Source organism: Salvelinus alpinus, chromosome 2 (genome assembly GCF_045679555.1).
Source record: "Salvelinus alpinus chromosome 2, SLU_Salpinus.1, whole genome shotgun sequence".
NCBI classification, from domain to species: Eukaryota; Metazoa; Chordata; class Actinopteri; order Salmoniformes; family Salmonidae; genus Salvelinus; species Salvelinus alpinus.
In genome coordinates, this window is record NC_092087.1 from 3,321,936 (window position 1) to 3,346,095 (window position 24,160).

Sequence of the window (24,160 nt, forward strand, 5' to 3'; positions counted from 1 at the left end):
ATTCTGCACCTTGTGTAACGGATGTGAAATGGCTAGTCATTAGGTAACATGACCAAGGAGCTATTGAAATTTGAACGTTTGAAAAATTAATGTAAAAATGTGTGAGATGAAAATGGACAAACTAAAGGGTGTGCAATGTGTAGGCCCACTGAGTGTACATCCTGAACCTTGTTTGAAGTCAGTAGGTCATATGACCAAAGAGCTATTGAGATCCAAAAATGTAAATAAATAATTTAAAATAGTGTGAGATGTAAATCGACAAAAAAAAAGTGTGTGCAATGTGTGTCCATCGGATTCGCTACAACCAGTTTTGAAAGTGTTAGAAGTAATAATTAAAGAGCTATTGAAATGTGAAAATGTCGATTTGTCACTATGTTGACGGTCCCTAACTGCTGTTGGTGGACGTAAGGAAAATTACAGGCGAATATCTAACCTGAAACTGTATTTACCTCGGCATTATCCTAACCTGCTAGGAAAAATACATGCTCACAAAATATTGATCCCTTCCAGCCATGACGGTCTTTCTACTTCAGGGCTTTCTACGTCTGCTACGTCAGGTTAGCAGCTGAGACATTACGTCGTTTGTTCCCGTAGCTTTTGAAGGAAGTGTTTGTTATTGAAAGAAAATACGTTATTATTATGTAACTACTTTTGATTTAAGTTTATTACAACCCGAGTTGACTGTTTCCCGACCGGAACCGCTCCCTACTTGTGTGTGTTTGCTTCAGACTGTTTTGTTGGACAACAATGAAGGCCTAGTTAGTTTATCGCTCCTAGCTAGCTGTTAACGTTACATCTGGATAATCTGCTCTCCTGTGTGGGATTTCAACACATTACTGTACTGATCTTCGACATTACACTGTGAAATAAAATCAGGTATGTTGATTGCTTGAAACGCGATGTTTTCGTAGGGTTACGTCCGAGTGTGATATTGACGTTAGCAAGCTAACTAAGTTACAATAGGCTTGTAATGGGATAAGTAGTTCATCTAGCTAAACCAGCTAGCTAGATATGTATGTCGACATAAATGACCGGCTCGTCTTGGCTAGCTCTGATTTACCTTCCTACGTTTGAACGATTATAGCTATATTGTAGGGCAGGAAGGGAAATATAAGCTAGCTACTATTCAATATATCATGTAATTATATGGATGTGAAATGTTGATTTTTCAACTGTAAGTCGCTCAGGATAGGAGGCGAGCGTCTGCTAAATTACTAAAATGTAAACGCTAAATCATGTCCCCCAAAAGAGTATCACACTATTTGATTTGTTAGACAAGCTAGTTTGACATTTGCCTCTGGAAAGCGCACTGTCTTGGCCTAAACATTGTAATGGTCAAGCTGGATGAGCAACTGTTTTGGATGGAGAATATCCTTATTGTTTGTTGTGGCTATCATAGATGGCTAGCCTAACGGTATATGCAGCATGTTTACTATGTTGGTAGGTGCAGGTATCTTGAGGACACTAGCTAGCTGTTTTAAACAATACAGACACGAGGTCAGGGGGGTGGCCTGTAAACATGCAGAGCTGTCACATCGGATTCAGCTGTCACACATTCAGGATTCAGCTGTAACACCTGATTCAGCTGTCACACCGGATTCAGCTGTAACACCGGATTCAGCTGTCACACCGGATTCAGCTGTCACACCGGATTCAGCTGTAACACCCGATTCAGCTGTAACACCTGATTCAGCTATAACACCTGATTCAGCTGTCACACCGGATTCAGCTATAACACCTGATTCAGCTATAACACCTGATTCAGCTATAACACCTGATTCAGCTATAACACCGGATTCAGCTATAACACAGCTATAACACCTGATTCAGCTATAACACATGATTCAGCTGTAACACCTGATTCAGCTATAACACATGATTCAGCTGTAACACCTGATTCAGCTATAACACCTGATTCAGCTATAACACCTGATTCAGCTGTAACACCTGATTCAGCTGTAACACATGATTCAGCTATAACACCTGATTCAGCTATAACACCTGATTCAGCTATAACACCTGATTCAGCTATAACACCTGATTCAGCTATAACACCTGATTCAGCTATAACACCTGATTCAGCTATAACACCTGATTCAGCTATAACACCTGATTCAGCTATAACACCCGATTCAGCTATAACACCCGATTCAGCTGTAACACCCGATTCAGCTGTAACACCCGATTCAGCTGTAACACCCGATTCAGCTAGCTGTCTACAGAAAGTATAAACACGCCTGGACTTTTTCCACATTTTGTTGTTATAAAGTCGGATTTAATTATTTTGTTGTTGTTGTCAACGATCTACACAATACTCTGTCAAAGTGGAAGAACAATTTTAACAACAAAGTTTTTAATATATTGATTAGATAGGTATTCAACCCCCTGAGTTAATACATGTTAGAATCACCTTAGGCAGCGATTACAGCTGAGAGTCTTTCTGGTTAAGTCTCTGGATTGTGTAACATTTGCCCATCCATTATTTTCAAAAATTCTTCAAGTTCTGTCAAATTGGTTGTTGATCATTGCTAGGCAACCATTTTCAGGTCTTGTCATAGATTTTCAAGCTGTCAAAAAAAACTGTAACTCAGCCACGTTCACTGTCTTCTTGGTAAACAGCTCCAGTGTAGATTTGGCCTTGTGTTTTAGGTTATTGTCCTGCTGAAAGGTGAATTCCTCTCCCAGTGTCTGGTGGAAAGCAGACTGAACCAGGTTGTCCTTCAGGATTTTGCCAGTTTTTGTAATGTAACTAGGCAGGCCAGTTAAGAACAAATTCTTATTTACAATGACAGCCTACCGGGGAACAGTGGGGCAGAACGACAGATTTTTACCTTGTCAGCTCAAAGTTAATTTGTGGAATGTCTTTCCTTAATGCATTTGAGCCAATCAGTTGTATTGTGACAAGGTAGGGGTGGTATACAGAAGATAGCCCTATTTGGTAAAATACCTAGTCCATTTTATGGCAAGAACAGCTCAAATAAGCAAAGAGAAATGACAGACCATCAGTCTGTCATTCTGGACAATTTCAACAGCTTTGAAAGTTTCTTCAAGTGCTGTCGCAAAAACCATGAAGCGCTATGATGAAACTGGATCTCATGAGGACCGCCACAGGAAAGGAAGACTGAGTTATCTCTGCTGCAGAGGATAGGTTCATTATTGTTACCAGCCTCAGAAATTGCAGCCCATATAAATGCTTCACAGAGTTCAAGTAACAGACACATCTCAACATCAGCTGTTCAGGGGTAGCTGTGTGAATCAGGCCTTCATGGTCAAATTGCTGCAAAGAAACCACTACTAAAGGACACCAATATGAAGAAGAGACTTGCTTGGGCCAAGAAACACTAACAATGGACATTAGACCGGTGGAAATCTGGCCTTTGGTCTGATGTCTTTGTGAGACGCAGAGTAGGTGAACGGATGATCTCCGGAGGTGTGGTTCCCATCGTGTACCATGGAGGAGGTGGTGTGGGGATGCTTTGCTGGTGACACTGTGATTTATTTAGAATTCAAGTCACACTTAACCAGCATTCTGCAGCGATACGCAATCTCATCTGGTTTGCACTTAGTGGTGGGACCATTTGTTTTTCAACAGGACAATGACCCAACACACCTTCAGGCTGTGTAGGGACTATTTGACCAAGATGGAGAGTGATGGAGTGCTGCATCAGATGACCTGGCCTCCACAATCACCTGACCTCAACCCAATTGAGATGGTTTGGGATGAGTTGGACAGGAACAGCAGCCAACAGGTGCTTAGCATATGTGGGAACTCCTTCAAGACTGTTGGAAAAGCATTCCAGGTGAAGCTGGTTGAGAGAATGCCAAGAGTGTGCAAATCTGTCAAGGCTGCAGTGTACCACCCTGCATCCCACTGCTGGCTTGCTTCTGAAGCTAAGCAGGGTTGGTCCTGGTCAGTCCCTGGATGGGAGACCAGATGCTGCTGGAAGTGGAGTTGGAGTGCCAGTAGGAGGCACCCTTTCCTCAGATAAAAAAACATATCCCAATGCCCCAGGGCAATGATTGGGGACACTGCCCTGTGTAGGGGGGCGTCTTTCGGATGGGATGTTAAACGGGTGTCCTGACTCTCTGTTGTCACTAAAGAGCCCATGGTACTTATCGTAAGAGTAGGGGTGTTAACCCTGTTGTTCTGGCTAAATTCCCAAGCTGTCCCTCATACCATCATGGTCACCTAATCATCCCCAGCTTACAATTGCCTGATTCACCCCCCTCCTCTCCCCTGTAACTATTCGCCAGGTCGTTGCTGTAAATGAGAATGTGTTCTCAGTAAACTTATATGGTAAAAAAAGAAAAAAGCCAAAGGGTGGCTACTTTGAAGAATCTGAAATATATTTTGATTTGTTTAACACTTTTTTGGTTACTATATGATTCCATATGTGTTATTTCATAGTTTTGATGTCTTCACTATTATTCCACAATGTAGAAAATTGTAAAAAATAAAGAAAAACCCTTGAATGAGTAGGTGTTCTACAACTTTTGACTGGTACAGTATGTATCACATGTACATAAGTATTCAGACCCTTTACTCAGTACTTTGTTGAAGCACCTTTGGCAGCGATTACATTCTCGAGCCAACTTGGGTATGACGCTACAAGCTTGGCACACCTGTATTTGGGGAGTTTCTCCCATTCTTCTCTGCAGATCCTCTCAAGATCTGTCAGGTTGGATGGGGAGCAATGCTGCACAGCTATTTTCAGGTCTCTCCAGAGATGTTCGCCTTCAAGTTCGGGCTCTTGCTGGGCCACTCAAGGACATTCAGAGACTTTTCCTGAAGCCACTCCTGTGTTGTCCTGTTGGAAGGTGAACCTTCGCCCCAGTCTGAGGTCCTGAGTGCTCTGGAGCATGTTTTCATCAAGGATATCTCTGTACTTTGCTCCGTTCATCTTTCCCTTGATCCTGACTAGTCTCCCAGTCCCTGCCTCTGAAAAACATCCCAGCAGCATGATGCTGCCACCACCATGCTTCACCGTAGGGATGGTGCCAGGTTTTCTCCAGATGTGATGCTTGGCATTCAGGCCAAAGAGTTCAATCTTGGTTTCGTCAGACCAGAAGAGAATCTTGTTTCCTCTGGTCTGAGAGTCCTTCAGGTGCCTTTTGGAAAACTCCAAGTGGGCTGTCATGTGCCTTTTACTGAGGAGTGGCTTCCGTCTGGCCACTCAACAATAAAGGCCTGATTTGGTGGAGTGCAGTAGAGATAGTTGTCCTTCTGGAAGGTTCTCCCATCTCCACAACTCTAGAGCTCTTTCAGAGTGACTATTGGGTTCTTGGTCACCTCCCTGACCAAGGTCCTTCTCCAACGATAGATCTAGGAAGAGTGCGGTGGTTCCGCACTTCTCCTGTTTAAGAATGATGGAGGCCACTGTGTTATTGGGGACCTTCAATGCTACAGAAATGTTTTGGTACCCTTCCCCAGATCTGTGCCTCGACACAATCCTGTCTCGGAGCTCTACGGAAAATTCCTTTGACTTCGTGGCTTGGTTTTTGCTCTGACATGCACTGTCAACTGTGGGGCTTTTATATAGACAGCTGTAAGCCTTTCCAAATCATGTCCAACCAGTTGAATTTACCACAGGTGTGGACTCCAATCAAGTTGTAGACACATTTCAAGGATGATCAATGGAAACAGGATGTACAAAAATAAGGAGAGGTCTGAATACTTTCCGCTCTGTATAGTGTAACATTTTGTATTCAGGACAAAAGGTTAATTGTTTTGCTACATTTTTTGCAGTATTTGAGGTCTTGTGAGATGTCTGTTTCTCAAACTAGACACTCTAATGTACTTGTCCTCTTGCTCAGTTGTGCACCGGGGCCTCCCACTCCTCTTTTTATTCTGGTTAGAGCCAGTTTGCCCTGTTCTATGACGGGAGTAGTACACAGCGTTGTACGAGATCTTCAATTTCTTGGCAATTTCTCGCATGGAATAGCCTTCATTTCTCAGAACAAGAATAGACTGACGAGTTTCAGAAGAAAGTTCTTTGTTTCTGGCCATTTTGAGCCTGTAATCGAACCCACAAATGCTGTTGCTCCAGATACTCAACTAGTCTAAAGAAGGACAGTTTTATTGCTTCTTTAATCAGAACAACAGTTTTCAGCTGTGCTAACATAATTGCAAAAGGGCTTTCTAATGATCAATTAGCATTTTAAAATGATAAACTTGGATTAGCTAACACAACGTGCCATTGGAACACAGGAGTGATGGTTGCTGATAATGGGCCTCTGTAAGCAAATGTAGATATGCCTTAAAAAAATAAGCCGTTTCCAGCTACAATAGTCATTTACAACATCTACACTGTATTTCTGATCAATTTGATGTTATTTTAATGGACAAATAATGTTATTTTCTTTCAAAATCAAGGACATTTCTAAGTGATGCCAAACTTTTGAACGTTATGTATGTATGTATGTGTGTAAAATATATATATACAGTGGGGCAAAAAAGTATTTAGTCAGCCACCAATTGTGCAAGTTCTCCCACTTAAAAAGATGAGAGAGGCCTGTCATTTTCATCATAGGTACACTTCAACTATGACAGACAAAATGAGAAAAAAAAATCCAGAAAATCACATTGTAGGATTTTTTATTAATTAATTTGCAAATTATGGTGGAAAATAAGTATTTGGTCACCTACAAACAAGCAAGATTTCTGGCTCTCACAGACCTGTAACTTCTTCTTTAAGAGGCTCCTCTGTCCTCCACTCGTTACCTGTATTAATGGCACCTGTTTGAACTTGTTATCAGTATAAAAGACACCTGTCCACAACCTCAAATAGTCACACTCCAAACTCCACTATGGCCAAGACCAAAGAGCTGTCAAAGGACACCAGAAACAAAATTGTAGACCTGCACCAGGCTGGGAAGACTGAATCTGCAATAGGTAAGCAGCTTGGTTTGAAGAAATCAACTGTGGGAGCAATTATTAGGAAATGGAAGACATACAAAACCACTGATAATCTCCCTCGATCTGGGGCCCCACGCAAGATCTCACCCCGTGGGGTCAAAATGATCACAAGAACGGTGAGCAAAAATCACAGAACCACACGGGGGGACCTAGTGAATGACCTGCAGAGAGCTGGGACCAAAGTAACAAAGCCTACCATCAGTAACACACTACGCCGCCAGGGACTCAAATCCTGCAGTGCCAGACGTGTCCCCCTGCTTAAGCCAGTACATGTCCAGGCCCGTCTGAAGTTTGCTAGAGAGCATTTGGATGATCCAGAAGAAGATTGGGAGAATGTCATATGGTCAGATGAAACCAAAATATAACTTTTTGGTAAAACCTCAACTCGTCGTGTTTGGAGGACAAAGAATGCTGAGTTGCATCCAAAGAACACCATACCTACTGTGAAGCATGGGGGTGGAAACATCATGCTTTGGGGCTGTTTTTCTGCAAAGGGACCAGGACGACTGATCCGTGTAAAGGAAAGAATGAATGGGGCCATGTATCGTGAGATTTTGAGTGAAAACCTCCTTCCATCAGCAAGGGCATTGAAGATGAAACGTGGCTGGGTCTTTCAGCATGACAATGATCCCAAACACACCGCCCGGGCAACGAAGGAGTGGCTTCGTAAGAAGTATTTCATGGTCCTGGAGTGGCCTAGCCAGTCTCCAGATCTCAACCCCATAGAACATCTTTGGAGGGAGTTGAAAGTCCGTGTTGCCCAGCAACAGCCCCAAAACATCATTGCTCTAGAGGAGATCTGCATGGAGGAATGGGCCAAAATACCAGCAACAGTGTGTGAAAACCTTGTGAAGACTTACAGAAAACGTTTGACCTCTGTCATTGCCAACAAAGGGTATATAACAAAGTATTGAGATAAACTTTTGTTATTGACCAAATACTTATTTTCCACCATAATTTGCAAATAAATTCATAAAAAATCCTACAATGTGATTTTCTGGATTTTTTTTTCTCATTTTGTCTGTCATAGTTGAAGTGTACCTATGATGAAAATGAAGGGCCTCTCTCATCTTTTTAAGTGGGAGAACTTGCACAATTGGTGGCTGACTAAATACTTATTTGCCCCACTGTATATGTATTCTATAAACCTTATATATTCTATAGGCTATGCAGAGCCATGGTCGTGTCCACTTGTGTCTATCAGCTGTAGTTACAATCAAACGACCCGACCCGGACCTGAGGGAGAAGTTAGAATGTTGGACCCAGGGGTTCGGGTGGCCCTGTATAAACCTCTAATACTCACTGTATATTTCAATTGAACATTCTGAAACATGCAATAGACCTCTCTCTCTCTCTCTCTCTCTCTCTCTCTCTCTCTCTCTCTCTCTCTCTCTCTCTCTCTCTCTCTCTCTCTCTCTCTCTCTCTCTCCCTCTCTCTCTCTCTCTCTCTCTCTCTCTCTCTCTCTCTCTCTCTCTCTCTCTCCTTCCTCCCCACCACCCCTTCCTCTCTCTCTCTCTCTCTCTCTCTCTCTCTCTCTCTCTCGCTCTCTCTCCTTCCTCCCCACCACCTCTCTCTCCTTCCACCCCCCCCTAACCCCCCCTCCATGCACACTCCCTCCTATCTCCAGGTATGTCGTCCCAGCTCCAAGTGTTTTGTCCTCCCTCCATCTCCTCCAGCGCCTTCTGCCGCGTCAAGAAGATGAAGGTAGAGAACTGTGTTTGGGAGGTGTCCTCTGACGCCCCCTATGGTTCCGTGGGCGGCCAGCAGGGGGTAGGGGGTTACTCCTTCGCCCCTTCTGCCACCCCAGGTTCCCGAGGCCAGGTGGTGGTCCGGGCGGCCGACAGCACAGGCAGCCTACCCAGAGGCTCCAGCCGCCGCCTCAACGACCACTACTCACACACGCACACCGAGACGACCGCAACAGGCACGGGGACGCGACGACAGGGCCAGAAGAGGAAGAATAAGGAAGTTGAAGGAAGTAATAGTGTTCAGATTCTGGAGGAGCTCTCTGCCCCTCGACCAGTCTTCTCCACGAGGACAGGGGGCATCGGAGGAGGGGGTACGGGCCAGTCCGTCCCCCACTCGGCCCCCACTACCAAGAGCTCCAGCTCCAGCGGAGAGGGGGACTACCAGCTGGTGCAGCATGAGACCCTGTGTTCAGTTTCCTTTAGTTATGAGGTGCTGGAGTTCCTGGGGAGGGGGACCTTCGGTCAGGTGGCCAAGTGTTGGAAGAGGGGAACCAATGAGATCGTGGCCATCAAGATCCTCAAGAACCACCCTTCTTACGCACGACAGGGCCAGATCGAGGTGGGTTCTTTTTTCCCCCGGTCTATCATGATTGATTGATTGATTGATTGGTGATGTTTATTAGCCTGGAATCCAAAACTGATATGCATTGTTTTACCGTCATGGTTTTGTGAAGTGAGACTCACAAGGGGCTTGGACACCAGCCTAGATGTTTATTGCTTTTATTTATTTATTTATTTTATTATTATTTTTTTTTTTTTTACCCCCTTTTCTCCCCAATTTTCGTGGTATCCAATCGCTAGTAATTACTATCTTGTCTCATCGCTACAACTCCCGTACAGGCTCGGGAGAGACGAAGGTCGAAAGCCATGCGTCCTCCGAAGCACAACCCAACCAAGCCGCACTGCTTCTTAACACAGCGCGCCTCCAACCCGGAAGCCAGCCGCACCAATGTGTCGGAGGAAACACCGTGTACCTGGCCCCCTTGGTTAGCGCGCACTGCGCCCGGCCCGCCACAGGAGTCGCTGGAGCGCGATGAGACAAGGATATCCCTACCGGCCAAACCCTCCCTAACCTGGACGACGCTAGGCCAATTGTGCGTCGCCCCACGGACCTCCCGGTCGCGGCCGGCTGCGACAGAGCCTGGGCGCGAACCCAGAGACTCTGGTGGCGCAGCTAGCACTGCGATGCAGTGCCCTAGACCACTGCGCCACCCGGGAGGCCCGTTTATTGCTTTACAAGAGGACTTTCTCCATGGACCTTCAACCTCCCCTGTCAATGAAATATCCAAGTGTTAGACTCTTTATTTTTTATTTTTTTATTTCACCTTTCATTTAACCAGGTCGGCCAGTTGAGAACAAGTTCTCATTTACAACTGCGACCTGGCCAAGATAAAGCAAAGCAGTGCGACACAAACAACAACACAGAGTTACACATGGAATAAACAAAACATACAGTCAATAACACAATAGAAAAATAAGTCTATATACAGTGTGTGCAAATGGCGTAAGGAGGTAAGGCAATAAATAGGCCATAGTAGCGAAGTAATTACAATGTAGCAGATTAACACTGGAGTGATAGATGAGCAGATGATGATGTGCAAGTAGTGATACTGGTGTGCAAAAGAGCAGCAGAGTAAATAAAAACAATATGGGGATGAGGTAGGTAGATTGGGTGGGCTATTTACAGATGGACTATGTACAGCTGCAGCGATTGGTTAGCTGCTCAGACTAGCCCAATTCTATAGGACTAACAAATGTCGAGTGTTTTGAGCTGTGTCAATGTTTTCTCACTAACACAGCCTTCTGATTCATGTTCATTATCCTTCAAGAGAAACGCCTGGTAACCCATAGATCATCTACAGGGACTATCCAAATAACGTGGGACTGCAATTCTTACTATAGACCTTTGTCAGGCATGGAGTTCACACTTCCTGCTTGTTCCCAGGCGCCAGACTAGTTCGAGAATAGACGACTGGAACACAAGTGTAGCAGATTAAGTTGAGTTCTAGAATAGACGACTGGAACACAAGTGTAGCAGATTAAGTTGAGTTCTAGAATAGACGACTGGAACACAAGTGTAGCAGATTAAGTTGAGTTCTAGAATAGACGACTGGAACACAAGTGTAGCAGATTAAGTTGAGTTCTAGAATAGACGACTGGAACACAAGTGTAGCAGATTAAGTTGAGTTCTAGAATAGACGACTGGAACACAAGTGTAGCAGATTATGTTGAGTTCTAGAATAGACGACTGGAACACAAGTGTAGCAGATTAAGTTGAGTTCTAGAATAGACGACTGGAACACAAGTGTAGCAGATTATGTTGAGTTCTAGAATAGACGACTGGAACACAAGTGTAGCAGATTAAGTTGAGTTCTAGAATAGACGACTGGAACACAAGTGTAGCAGATTAAGTTGAGTTCTAGAATAGACGACTGGAACACAAGTGTAGCAGATTAAGTTGAGTTCTAGAATAGACGACTGGAACACAAGTGTAGCAGATTATGTTGAGTTCTAGAATAGACGACTGGAACACAAGTGTAGCAGATTAAGTTGAGTTCTAGAATAGACGACTGGAACACAAGTGTAGCAGATTAAGTTGAGTTCTAGAATAGACGACTGGAACACAAGTGTAGCAGATTAAGTTGAGTTCTAGAATAGACGACTGGAACACAAGTGTAGCAGATTATGTTGAGTTCTAGAATAGACGACTGGAACACAAGTGTAGCAGATTAAGTTGAGTTCTAGAATAGACGACTGGAACACAAGTGTAGCAGATTAAGTTGAGTTCTAGAATAGACGACTGGAACACAAGTGTAGCAGATTAAATTGAGTTCTAGAATAGACGACTGGAACACAAGTGTAGCAGATTAAGTTGAGTTCTAGAATAGATGACTGGAACACAAGTGTAGCAGATTATGTTGAGTTCTAGAATAGACGACTGGAACACAAGTGTAGCAGATTAAGTTGAGTTCTAGAATAGACGACTGGAACACAAGTGTAGCAGATTAAGTTGAGTTCTAGAATAGACGACTGGAACACAAGTGTAGCAGATTAAGTTGAGCTGTGTCAATGTGCTCTCGCTAAGCCACTCCACCCTCCTGTCTGTTCCCAGGTGGGCATCCTGAACCGTCTGAGTGAGGAGAACGCCGACGAGTTTAACTTTGTGCGTTCCTACGAGTGTTTCCAACACAAAGGTCACACCTGCCTGGTGTTTGAGATGCTGGAGCAGAACCTGTACGACTTCCTGAAGCACAGCAAGTTCAGCCCCCTGCCACTGCAACACATCAGACCCATACTGCAACAGGTGACAATACAATACAACTTTATTGATCCGTTATACAGACTATAGAAATGTGAGGAAGGAATATGGTCAAGATTTTATGGTAAGACCTTATTTGATAGTCTGTTTACCTGGTAGGCCTACTCATTCTAAAAGTTGAGTTATGACACTGTTATGACACTGTTATGACACTGTTATGACACTGTTATGACACTGTTATGACACTGTTATTACACTGGGGCGGCGGGTAGCCTAGCGGGGGCAGGTAGCCTAGTGGTTAGAGTGTAGAGGCGGCAGGTAGCCTAGTGGTTAGAGTGTAGAGGCGGCAGGTAGTCTAGTGGTTAGAGTGTAGAGGCGGCAGGTAGTCTAGTGGTTAGAGTGTAGAGGCGGCAGGTAGCCTAGTGGTTAGAGTGTAGGGGCGGCAGGTAGCCTAGTGGTTAGCGTGTAGGGGGGGCAGGTAGCTTAGTGGTTAGAGTGTAGAGGCGGCAGGTAGCCTAGTGGTTAGAGTGTAGGGGCGGCAGGTAGCCTAGTGGTTAGAGTGTAGAGGTGGCAGCGTAGCCTAGCGGTTAGAGTGTAGAGGCGGCAGGTAGTCTAGCGGTTAGAGTGTAGAGGCGGCAGGTAGCCTAGCGGTTAGAGTGTAGAGGGGGCAGGTAGCCTAGCGGTTAGAGTGTAGAGGTGGCAGGTAGCCTAGTGGTTAGAGTGTAGGGGCGGCAGGTAGCCTAGTGGTTAGAGTGTAGGGGCGGCAGGTAGCCTAGTGGTTAGAGTGTAGGGGCGGCAGGTAGCCTAGTGGTTAGAGTGTAGAGGCGGCAGGTAGCCTAGTGGTTAGAGTGTAGAGGCGGCAGGTAGCCTAGTGGTTAGAGTGTAGAGGCGGCAGGTAGCCTAGTGGTTAGAGTGTAGAGGAGGCAGGTAGTCTAGTGGTTAGAGTGTAGAGGCGGCAGGTAGCCTAGTGGTTAGAGTGTAGAGGCGGCAGGTACATCGGGGTGATGTCAATGGGAGACCAAGTGAAAATATGACTTCTCTAGATGACACTTTTGAAATCTTTTCTGTTGATAGCCTACACCTTTTTATAACCCTGCATTACCTACATTTGACCACTAGGTGGCGACGGCGCTGATGAAGCTGAAGTCTCTGGGTCTGATCCATGCTGACCTGAAGCCAGAGAACATCATGCTGGTGGATCCACTCAGGCAGCCCTACAGGGTCAAGGTCATCGACTTCGGCTCAGCCTCACACGTCTCCAAGGCTGTCTGCTCAACGTACCTGCAGTCGCGATACTACAGGTTTGTGTGGCCAGTCACATCTCCAAGGCTGTCTGTTCCACGTACCCACAGTCACGATACTGTGTGTGTGTGTGTGTGTGTGTGGCCAGTCTTGTCTCCAAGGCTGTCTGCTTAACGTACCCCTAGTCACGATACTACAGTCAGATACACCTGAGACTAGGTTTTTTTCCTGGGCAGGTGTGAGTGATACAACATGGTGTGGTATCTGTAAACAAGCCTCTGCCTTTTTTCACATTTTGTTACGTTACAGCCTTATTTTAAAATTGATTAAATATATGCTCGCCCATCTACACACAATACCCCATAATGACAAAGCAAAAACTGTTCTTAAGAATTGTTTGCAAAAATTCAATATTTTTTTATGCAATATCAGATTTACATAAGTATACAGACTCTTTACTCAGTACTTTGTTGAAGCACCTTTGGCAGCGATTACAGCCTTGAGTCTTCTTGGGTATGATGCTACAAGCTTGGTATGCCTGTTTATGGGGAGATTCTCCCATTCTTCTCTGCAGATCCTCTCAAGCTCTGTCAGGTTGGATGGGGAGCGTCGCTGCACAGCTATTTTCAGGTCTCTCCTGAGATGTTCGATCGGGTTCAAGTCCGGGCTCTGGCTGGGCCACTCAAGGACATTTAGAGAGTTGTCCCGAAGCCACTCCTGTGTTGTCTTGGCTGTGCGCTTAGGGTCGTTGTCCTGTTTTGAAGGTGAACCTTCACCCCAGTCTGAGGTCCTGAGCGCTCTGGAGCAGGTTTTCATCAAGGATCTCTCAGTACTTTTCTCCGTTCATCCAGCTCTAGGAAGAGTCTTGGTGGTTCTAATCCCGTTTAAGAATGATGGAGGCCACTGTTTTCTTGGGGACCTTCAATGCTGCAGAAATGTTTTGGTACCCTTCCCCAGATCTGTGTTTCAACACAATGCTGTACCTGAGTACAATTTCGAGTCTAATAGCAAAGGGTCTGAATACTTATGTAAATAAGGTAGATTTTTTAAATATATGCAAACATTTCTAAAAGAAATCTAAACTTGTTTTTGCTTTGTCATTATGGGGTATTGTGTTTAGATGGGTGAGCATACTACACTGCTCAAAAAAATGACCTCCAGCAGGCAACAAATGTGCATGTGTCAGCATATGGTCTCACAAGGGGTCTGAGGATCTCATCTCGGTACCTAATGGCAGTCAGGCTACCTCTGGTGAGCACATGGAGGGCTGTGCGGCCCCACAAAGAAATGCCACCCCACACCATGACTGACCCACCGCCAAACCGGTCATGCTGGAAGATGTTGCAGGCAGCAGAACGTTCTCCACGGCGTCTCCAGACTCTGTCACGTCTGTCACATGTGCTCAGTGTGAACCTGCTTTCATCTGTGAAGAGCACAGGGCGCCAGTGGCGAATTTGCCAATCTTGGTGTTCTCTGGCAAATGCCAAACGTCCTGCACGGTGTTGGGCTGTAAGCACAACCCCCACCTGTGGACGTCGGGCCCTCATACCACCCTCATGGAGTCTGTTTCTGACCGTTTGAGCAGACACATGCACGTTTGTGGCCTGCTGGAGGTCATTTTGCAGGGCTCTGGCAGTGCTCCTCCTGCTCCTTCTTGCACAAAGGCGGAAGTAGCGGTCCTGCTGCTGGGTTGTTGCCCTCCTACGGCCTCCTCCACGTCTTCTGATGTACTGGCCTGTCTCCTGGTAGCGCCTCCATGCTCTGGACACTACGCTAACAGACACAGCAAACCTTCTTGCCACAGCTCGCATTGATGTGCCATCCTGGATGAGCTGCACTACCTGAGCCACTTGTGTGGGTTGTAGACTCCGTCTCATGCTACCACTAGAGTGAAAGCACCGCCAGCATTCAAAAGTTACCAAAACATCAGCCAGGAAGCATAGGAACTGAGAAGTGGTCTGTGGTCACCACCTGCAGAACCACTCCTTTATTGGGGGTGTCTTGCTAATTGCCTATAATTTCCACCTTTTGTCTATTCCATTTGCACAACAGCATGTGAAATTTATTGTCAATCAGTGTTGCTTCCTAAGTGGACAGTTTGATTTCACAGAGGTGTGATTGACTTGGAGTTACATTGTGTTGTTTAAGTGTTCCCTTTATTTTTTTGAGCAGTGTATATTTAATACATTTTAGAATAAGGCTGTAACGTAACAAAATGTGGAAAAAGTCAAGGGGTCTGAATACTTTCTGAATGGACTGTATATCAGACATTATGGTACAGGTATATCTGACATTATGGTACAGGTATATCAGACATTATGGTACAGGTATATCAGACATTATGGTACAGGTATATCTGACATTATGGTACAGGTATATGTGACATTGTGGTACAGGTATATGTGACATTATGGTACAGGTATATGTGACATTGTGGTACAGGTATATGTGACATTATGGCACAGGTATATGTGGCATTGTGGTACAGGTATATGTGACATTATGGCACAGGTATATGTGACATTATGGTACAGGTATATCAACATTATGGTACAGGTATATCAACATTATGGTACAGGTATATCTGACATTATGGTACAGGTATATGTGACATTATGGTACAGGTATATGTGACATTGTGGTACAGGTATATGTGACATTATGGCACAGGTATATGTGACATTATGGTACAGGTATATCAACATTATGGTACAGGTATATCAGACATTATGGTACAGGTATATGTGACATTATGGTACAGGTATATCAGACATTATGGTACAGGTAAATCTGACATTTTGACTGACATTGGTGTATATACAGGTGAATCACATATAAAAAGTAAATTATTCCGCCCACCTTTGAGAATCTGAGACTGCAAAAAACCCAGGTGTTTATTCCACTACAGTCTTGGTATAATGAGTCCAGGTGTTTATTCCACTACAATCTTGGTATAATGAGTCCAGGTGGTTATTCCACAACAGTCTTGGTATAGTGAGTCCAGGTGGTTATTCCACAACAGTCTTGGTATAGTGAGTCCAGGTGGTTATTCCACAACAGTCTTGGTATAGTGAGTCCAGGTGGTTATTCCACAACAGTCTTGGTATAGTGAGTCCACGTGGTTATTCCACTACTATCTTGGTATAATGAGTCCACGTGGTTATTCCACAACAGTCTTAGTATAATGAGTCCAGGTGGTTATTCCACTACAGTCTTGGTATAATGAGTCCAGGTGGTTATTCCACTACAGTCTTGGTATAATGAGTCCAGGTGGTTATTCCACTACTATCTTGGTATAATGAGTCCAGGTGGTTATTCCACAGCAGTCTTGGTATAATGAGTCCAGGTGGTTATTCCACTACAGTCTTGGTATAATGAGTCCAGGTGGTTATTCCACAACAGTCTTGGTATAATGAGTCCAGGTGGTTATTCCACTACTATCTTGGTATAATGAGTCCAGGTTGTTATTCCACTACAGTCTTGGTATAATGAGTATGTCTTCTCCCTCAGGGCTCCAGAGATTATCCTGGGTTTGCCGTTCTGTGAGGCTATAGACATGTGGTCTCTGGGCTGTGTTATAGCTGAGCTGTTCCTGGGCTGGCCCCTCTATCCCGGGGCATCAGAGTACGACCAGGTTAGTACTTCTACAGATACACAAACAAACACATTTTATCCTCAACTGTTATGATGGTAATATACCAAGCTATATCAAACTGTTGATAGTCATGTATTGTGTAAACCTTCCTTCCTTCCTTCCTTCCTTCCTTCCTTCCTTCCTTCCTTCCTTCCTTCCTTCCTTCCTTCCTTCCTTCCTTCCTTCCTTCCTTCCTTCCTTCCTTCCTTCCTTCCTTCCTTCCTTCCTTCCTTCCTTCCTTCCTTCCTTCCTTCCTTCCTCTCCTCCTCCACTAGATCCGGTACATCTCTCAGACCCAGGGTCTGCCTGCAGAGTACCTGCTTAGTGCCGGCACCAAGACCAGCCGTTTCTTCAAGAGAGGACCTGACTCCAGCTACCCCCTCTGGAGAATCAAGGTATTACATCCCTCCTCACTGCTCTGCTGCAACAATCTGGTAATTGTTTAGGCATAAACTAGCTTTGTTTTTCTTAGGAAGATCTACCTTTCTTGAAATAAGTCATGTAGGCAACTCTGCAATGCTTTATGGAGATGCACACAAAAATGTCATTTTTCCTTTTCCTGTATATTCAAGCTTCAGCGCGGCAGGTAGCCTAGTGGTTAGAGTGTTGGGGCAGTAACCGAAAGGTTGCTGGATTGAATCCCCGAGCTGACAAGGTAAAAATCTGTTGTTCTGCCCCTGAAAAAGGCAGTTAACCCACTGTTCCCTGGTAGGCCGTCATTGTAAATAAGAATTTGTTCTTAACTGACTTGCCAAGTTAAATAAAGGTACAAATTGAGCCTTATGAATATGAGGAGTGTAACGTAAATCTTTTCTGTGTTTAAATAGACTCCTTCAGAGCACGAGGCTGAGATGGGCATCAAGTCTAAGGAGGCCAGGAAATACATCTTCAACTGTCTGGATGACATGATGCAGGTAGGTAGGCTACATGGTGCTGCTAGGTAGGCTACATGGTGCTGCTAGGTAGGCTACATGGCGTTATCTAGTAGGCTACATGGTGCTGCTAGTTAGGCTGCATGGCGTTATCTACCCAGTACAGGACTCTCATGAGGTCTGCTAAACATCTGTTCAGATGTCCAGCCAATGTAGCAATGACATGATTTGTAACATGCCTGGCATTTGAAAATACCATTCATTTTGTTTTACCCGAATTCAGAACCAGCTTTAAATCATACAGATTCTGTTGTATGATGTTACATTCTCTTTGAGCATTTTCAAAAGCTAAAGATAAACTACTACCACTTGAATAAAGAACATTATCATCTGCATAAAAATGAACATCCGCTGTTTCAATAAGATCCCCAATGTTGTTGATATACAAAAGGAACATCAGTGGGCCCAAAATAGAACCTTGTGGAACACCTGAGCACACCTCTATGGACTTAGATTTACAACCATCCGCCATTACACATTGTGTACGATTTGATAGGTCATTTATAAACCAATCTAGATCATGACCTGTAATTCCACAACATTTCAACCTTTGCACTAACACAGCATGGTCCACGGTGTCAAAAGCCTTCGACAAATCAATAAAAACAGACACACAATGTAACTTCTTATCAAGAGCACAGTGGATCATGAGGTCTGCAAAACATCTGTCCTCTAGGTGGGAGTCTCATGAGGTCTGCAAAACATCTGTCCTCTAGGTGGGAGTCTCATGAGGTCTGCAAAACATCTGTCCTCTAGGTGGGACTCTCATGAGGTCTGGAGAACATCTGTCCACTAGGATGGAGTCTCATGAGGTCTGCAAAATATCTGTCCACTAGGTGGGAGTCTCATGAGGTCTGCAAAACATCTGTCCTCTAGGTGGGACTCTCATGAGGTCTGCAACACATCTGTCCTCTAGGTGGGACTCTCATGAGGTCTGGAGAACATCTGTCCACTAGGTGGGACTCTCATGAGGTCTGCAAAACATCTGTCCACTGGGTGGGAGTCTCATGAGGTCTGCAAAACATCTGTCCATTAGGTGGGACTCTCATGAGGTCTGCAAAACATCTGTCCACTAGGTGTGAGTCTCATGACTAAAGAGGCTTCACACATAGCTTTTATTTCTACACATAAGAGCAGGAGTATGTCTCTATTCTCAGCGCTAAGGACACATGTTCTACTCTGAGACGCTTTGTGGATATGGCCCAAGGTGGCAGCCCCCCGGCCAGGTGGCAGCCGCCCGGCCAGGTAGCTCACCCTCCCCAAGTCCTAATCTATTAGAGGGGATGAGACCCCAGAACTGATCAATAGCTCAGTGTCTTTAGCAGCAGCTTCACCCTTCATTCAACCTCACCACTTCCATCCTGTTGTATCACGTCTTCTTCCACTTCCTGATGCAGGTCAACCTCTCATCTCACCTGGAGGGGACGGACATGCTGGCGGAGAAAGCTGATAGGAGGGAGTTCATCGACCTGCTGAAGCGGATGCTCCGATTGGACGCTGACAAGAGGATCACGCCCACTAAGACGCTGGGTCACCCCTTCGTCACCATGAGTCACCTGCTGGACTTCCCTCACAGCTCCCAGTACGTACACCTGTCACTGTGTGTGGAAGGATGTACTTGTGGGTCTCAGGGTGGGGTGTTATTACATTTGACTTTGCCCTTTGTGGGTGAAATTTGATTGGTTGATTGGTTAAATGATTTGATTGTCTCACCCCTTTGCAGTGTGAAGTCTTGCTTTCAGAACATGGAACTCTGTAAACGTAGGAGCTCATCGTTCGACAACAACAAAACTCTCTTCTCCACCAACACTCTTCCTAGTGCTGCCGCCGGCAACCTCACTGTCACCTTCAGCCATCAGCACAACCAGGTACACACTGTCACCTTCAGCCATCAGCACAACCAGGTACACACTGTCACCTTCAGCCATCAGCTCAACCAGGTACACACTGTCACCTTCAGCCATCAGCACAACCAGGTACACACTGTCACCTTCAGCCATCAGCACAGCCAGGTACACACTGTTACCTTCAGCCATCAACACAACCAGGTACACACTGTCACCTTCAGCCATCAGCACAACCAGGTACACACTGTCACCTTCAGCCATCAGCTCAACCAGGTACACACTGTCACCTTCAGCCATCAGCTCAACCAGGTACACACTGTCACCTTCAGCCATCAGCACAACCAGGTACACACTGTCACCTTCAGCCATCAGCACAGCCAGGTACACACTGTTACCTTCAGCCATCAACACAACCAGGTACACACTGTCACCTTCAGCCATCAGCTCAACCAGGTACACACTGTCACCTTCAGCCATCAGCACAACCAGGTACACACTGTCACCTTCAGCCATCAGCACAACCAGGTACACACTGTCACCTTCAGCCATCAGCACAACCAGGTACACACTGTCACCTTCAGCCATCAGCACAGCCAGGTACACACTGTTACCTTCAGCCATCAGCACAACCAGGTACACACTGTCACCTTCAGCCATCAGCTCAACCAGGTACACACTGTCACCTTCAGCCATCAGCACAACCAGGTACACACTGTCACCTTCAGCCATCATCACAACCAGGTACACACTGTCACCTTCAGCCATCAGCTCAACCAGGTACACACTGTCACCTTCAGCCATCAGCTCAACCAGGTACACACTGTTACCTTCAGCCATCAGCACAACCAGGTACACACTGTCACCTTCAGCCATCAGCACAACCAGGTACACACTGTCACCTTCAGCCATCAGCACAACCAGGTACACACTGTCACCTTCAGCCATCAGCACAACCAGGTACACACTGTCACCTTCAGCCATCAGCTCAACCAGGTACACACTGTTACCTTCAGCCATCAGCTCAGCCAGGTACACACTGTTACCTTCAGCCATCAGCTCAACCAGGTACACACTGTTACCTTCAGCCATCAGCTCAGCCAGGTACACACTGTTACCTTCAGCCATCAGCTCAACCAGGTACACACTGTTACCTGCAGCCATCAGCTCAACCAGGTACACACTGTTACCTTCAGCCATCAGCTCAGCCAGGTACACACTGTTACCTTCAGCCATCAGCTCAACCAGGTACACACTGTTACCTGCAGCCATCAGCTCAACCAGGTACACACTGTTACCTGCAGCCATCAGCTCAACCAGGTACACACTGTTACCTGCAGCCATCAGCTCAACCAGGTACACACACACAAGTTAAGACCACTGTATACTTTCAGCGATGTCATACAGTGATACATAAGTTTAATTGAGTTTGAAAATGTCTTTGTCAGTTCCAGTTCCAGACGTTAAGATTCAACCAATTCCAACCAATAAGATCAGAGAACTACAAACTTGTTATATAGGTTGCTGAAATTTGACTGTCCGTATTTTTTGATGAGTCATGTTCAGGATTCCTGCTCATGTACGCAACGGGAGTAGGAGTTTCCCAATCTGCTCACCACTAAACTGTCAATAGACGACATGACATCATAAAATGATACAAAAAAAACATGTTGAAATCACTGAATCCCCAACATTTAAATGTTGGTGGAACTTCCCTTTTAAACAGAACAGAATTGTATTCATTACTATGAACCTCTAACTGACTGTGACCCGTATTCTAACTGCTGGACTGTACCACCAGGTGCCGTCAGCAGGGGGAGCTGTTCCTATCCTGAACTACCAGCCAGCCCTCTACCAGCAGGCCACCATCAACATCCCTGGGCTGACCCAACAGAGTGTCCCCCTGCAGGCTCGCCCCAACGGCCTGGCCTGCCAGACTGAGCCCTTCCAGCAGACTCTGATCGTCTGCCCACCAAACACCATACAGGGTAAAACAGGAACACTTTAGTAACGGTTTCCAAGACACAGATTAAGCCTAGTAACTGTACAGAAAAGCATATTCAATAGAGATTGTATTTTTCTTTTTTTGACCAGCGCTGTTAACCAGAATCAAGTTTATTAGGGAATTGAAACGGAAAATGTTTTAAACCAGAAAATTTGAGTCGCTAAGAAATTGCATGGTTCAATGTAACAACACAGTAATTATCTATGAATGACTGTATTTTTTTTGACGAGAGGGAGTAACATTATTGTGGTGTAGAGGTTGACACGGGAGTGAACATCCATTCCTTCCCTGTCTTTTCTGTCTGTCCAAATCCTGCAACAGTTCTCCAACCCCAGAACTTTCCTGTCCCGATAAAAAAATGACTGCCGTCCCGTGCTCATTATTACATGCATAAATCTGATAATAACTTCCTCCGTTAGCTGCTCGTCAGTCTTTCCCTCGCTGTGCGTGTGGGTAGACAATCACAGACGGGCAATAATCTTTAAAAAATACATAAAAGTGACTTCAGAAAGTATTCGTACCACTTGACTTATTCCACGTTGTGTTACAGCTTGAATTCAAAATGGATTAAATATATTTTTCTTCTTCTCTCACCTATCTACACACAATGAATGCCCCATAATGACAAAGTGAAAACCTGTTTGTAGAAAATTGTGCGAATCACACCCTGAGTCAATAGTATGTAGAAGCACCTTAGGCAACGATTAAAACGTTGAGTCATCTTGGGCATGTCTGTATCAGCTTTGCACATCTGGATTTGGGCATTTTCTCCCATACTTCCTTGGGAGATTTTCTCAAGCTTCGGCCGGGCCACAAGGACTTTCACATCCTTGTTCTGAAGCCAGCGTTGCTTTGGGTCATTGTCCTGTCGAAACGTAAAATAATCGCCCCCCCCAGTCTAAGTTCGTTTGCACTCTGAAGTAGGTTTTCATCAAGGAGTTGCCTGTATTTGATGAGCTGTGCCTGGTTTTCGCCAGACATATAGCGCTTTGCATTCAGGCCAAAGAGTTACATTTGTATCTCATCAGACCACAGAATCTTTTGCGTTATGCTCTGTCTTTCATGTGCCTTTTTCTCAGGAGTAACTTCTGTCTGGCCAATCCCATAAAACCCAGATTAGTGAAGTGCTGTATAGACTGTTGTCCTTCTGCCAGGTTCTCCCATCTTAGCCAAGGAACTCTGTAGTTTTGTCAGTGTGTTCATTGGTTTCTTGGTCACCTCCCTGACCAAGGTCCTTCTTGCCCTGATGCTCAGTTTCAGATGGCAAGGCAGTCTGGGTAGTTACATATTTTTTTTTCAATTTCACAATAATAGAGACCACTGGGCTCTTGGAAACGTTCAACACTCTAGAAATGGTTTTATTACCCCTTCCCCAAATACAGGCTATGCCTCATCACAATTCTATCTCAAGAGATCTACAGACATTTTCTTGGACTTCATGGTATAGTTTCTGCTCTGTTAACTGTAGGATCTTATATAGACAGGTGTGGTTCTTTCTAAATCATGTCCAAACAAGTGAATTGGCCACAGGTTGGACTCTAATCAAGTTGTAGTTACAGTGTCATAGCAAAGGGGTGTGAATACTTATGTAAAGGAGATTTCTGTATTTTATTTCCAATACATTTGCAAAAATGTTTTTTAAAATAGTGTTTTAACTTTGTCATTGTGGGGTATTGTGTGTGTTTTATTTAATCCATTTTGAATTCAGGCTGTCTACTTCATGTGGAATAAGTCAAGGCTGTCTAAATCATGTGGAATAAGTCAAGGCTGTCTAAATCATGTGGAATAAGTCAAGGCTGTAACATAACATGTGGAATAAGTCAAGGCTGTCTACTTAATGTGGAATAAGTCAAGGCTGTCTACTTAATGTGGAATAAGTCAAGGCTGTCTACTTCATGTGGAATAAGTCAAGGCTGTCTACTTCATGTGGAATAAGTCAAGGCTGTCTACTTCATGTGGAATAAGTCAAGGCTGTCTAAATCATGTGGAATAAGTCAAGGCTGTCTACTTCATGTGGAATAAGTCAAGGCTGTCTAAATAATGTGGAATAAGTAAAAGGCTGTCTAAATCATGTGGAATAAGTCAAGGCTGTCTAAATCATGTGGAATAAGTCAAGGCTGTCTAAATCATGTGGAATAAGTCAAGGCTGTCTAAATCATGTGGAATAAGTCAAGGCTGTCTAAATCATGTGGAATAAGTCAAGGCTGTCTAAATCATGTGGAATAAGTCAAGGCTGTCTAAATCATGTGGAATAAGTCAAGGCTGTCTAAATCATGTGGAATAAGTCAAAGGCTGTCTATTTCTAATGTTTTAACTTCTAATAGTAACTGTCACCTAAGAGTCAACATATTTGTTAGCGTCAGTTCTGCCTGCCAGTAGTAATCGTCTCTGACAGATAGAGAGATTCAAGGAGCTACCATCGTTAAGTAACAGTCGATGCAACGCATTGAATATTTCCATTCAAAATGAATGTTCTAACCTTGTCAGAGAAGCGTTCCACTGCAGGGCAGTTAAACATCTCACATCGTATGAAGGAATGTGTTCCTACCTGATTTAGGGGACGCAGTGAACAGTTGGGA

At 44.7% G+C, this 24,160-nt stretch overlaps 1 protein-coding gene across 5 annotated transcripts in view; it reads left to right on the plus strand.

Moving 5' to 3' along the window:
- The first annotated feature begins 352 nt into the window (after positions 1-352).
- Positions 353-24,160, plus strand: part of LOC139552967 (homeodomain-interacting protein kinase 1-like) — a 40,107-nt gene continuing 16,299 nt past the window's right edge. The window contains exons 1-10 of one of the 5 annotated variants that reach the window (XM_071365018.1): positions 353-876; positions 8,545-9,224; positions 11,778-11,969; positions 13,044-13,225; positions 16,677-16,800; positions 17,076-17,195; positions 17,628-17,714; positions 19,130-19,314; positions 19,456-19,600; positions 21,378-21,564. In XM_071365018.1, coding sequence (XP_071221119.1) covers positions 8,547-9,224; positions 11,778-11,969; positions 13,044-13,225; positions 16,677-16,800; positions 17,076-17,195; positions 17,628-17,714; positions 19,130-19,314; positions 19,456-19,600; positions 21,378-21,564 — 1,900 coding nt within the window. In that variant the 5' untranslated portion in view covers positions 353-876; positions 8,545-8,546. The remainder of the gene's footprint in view (positions 877-8,544; positions 9,225-11,777; positions 11,970-13,043; positions 13,226-16,676; positions 16,801-17,075; positions 17,196-17,627; positions 17,715-19,129; positions 19,315-19,455; positions 19,601-21,377; positions 21,565-24,160) is intronic. The other 4 variants (XM_071365014.1, XM_071365015.1, XM_071365017.1 and 1 more) reach the window with 4 other exon arrangements.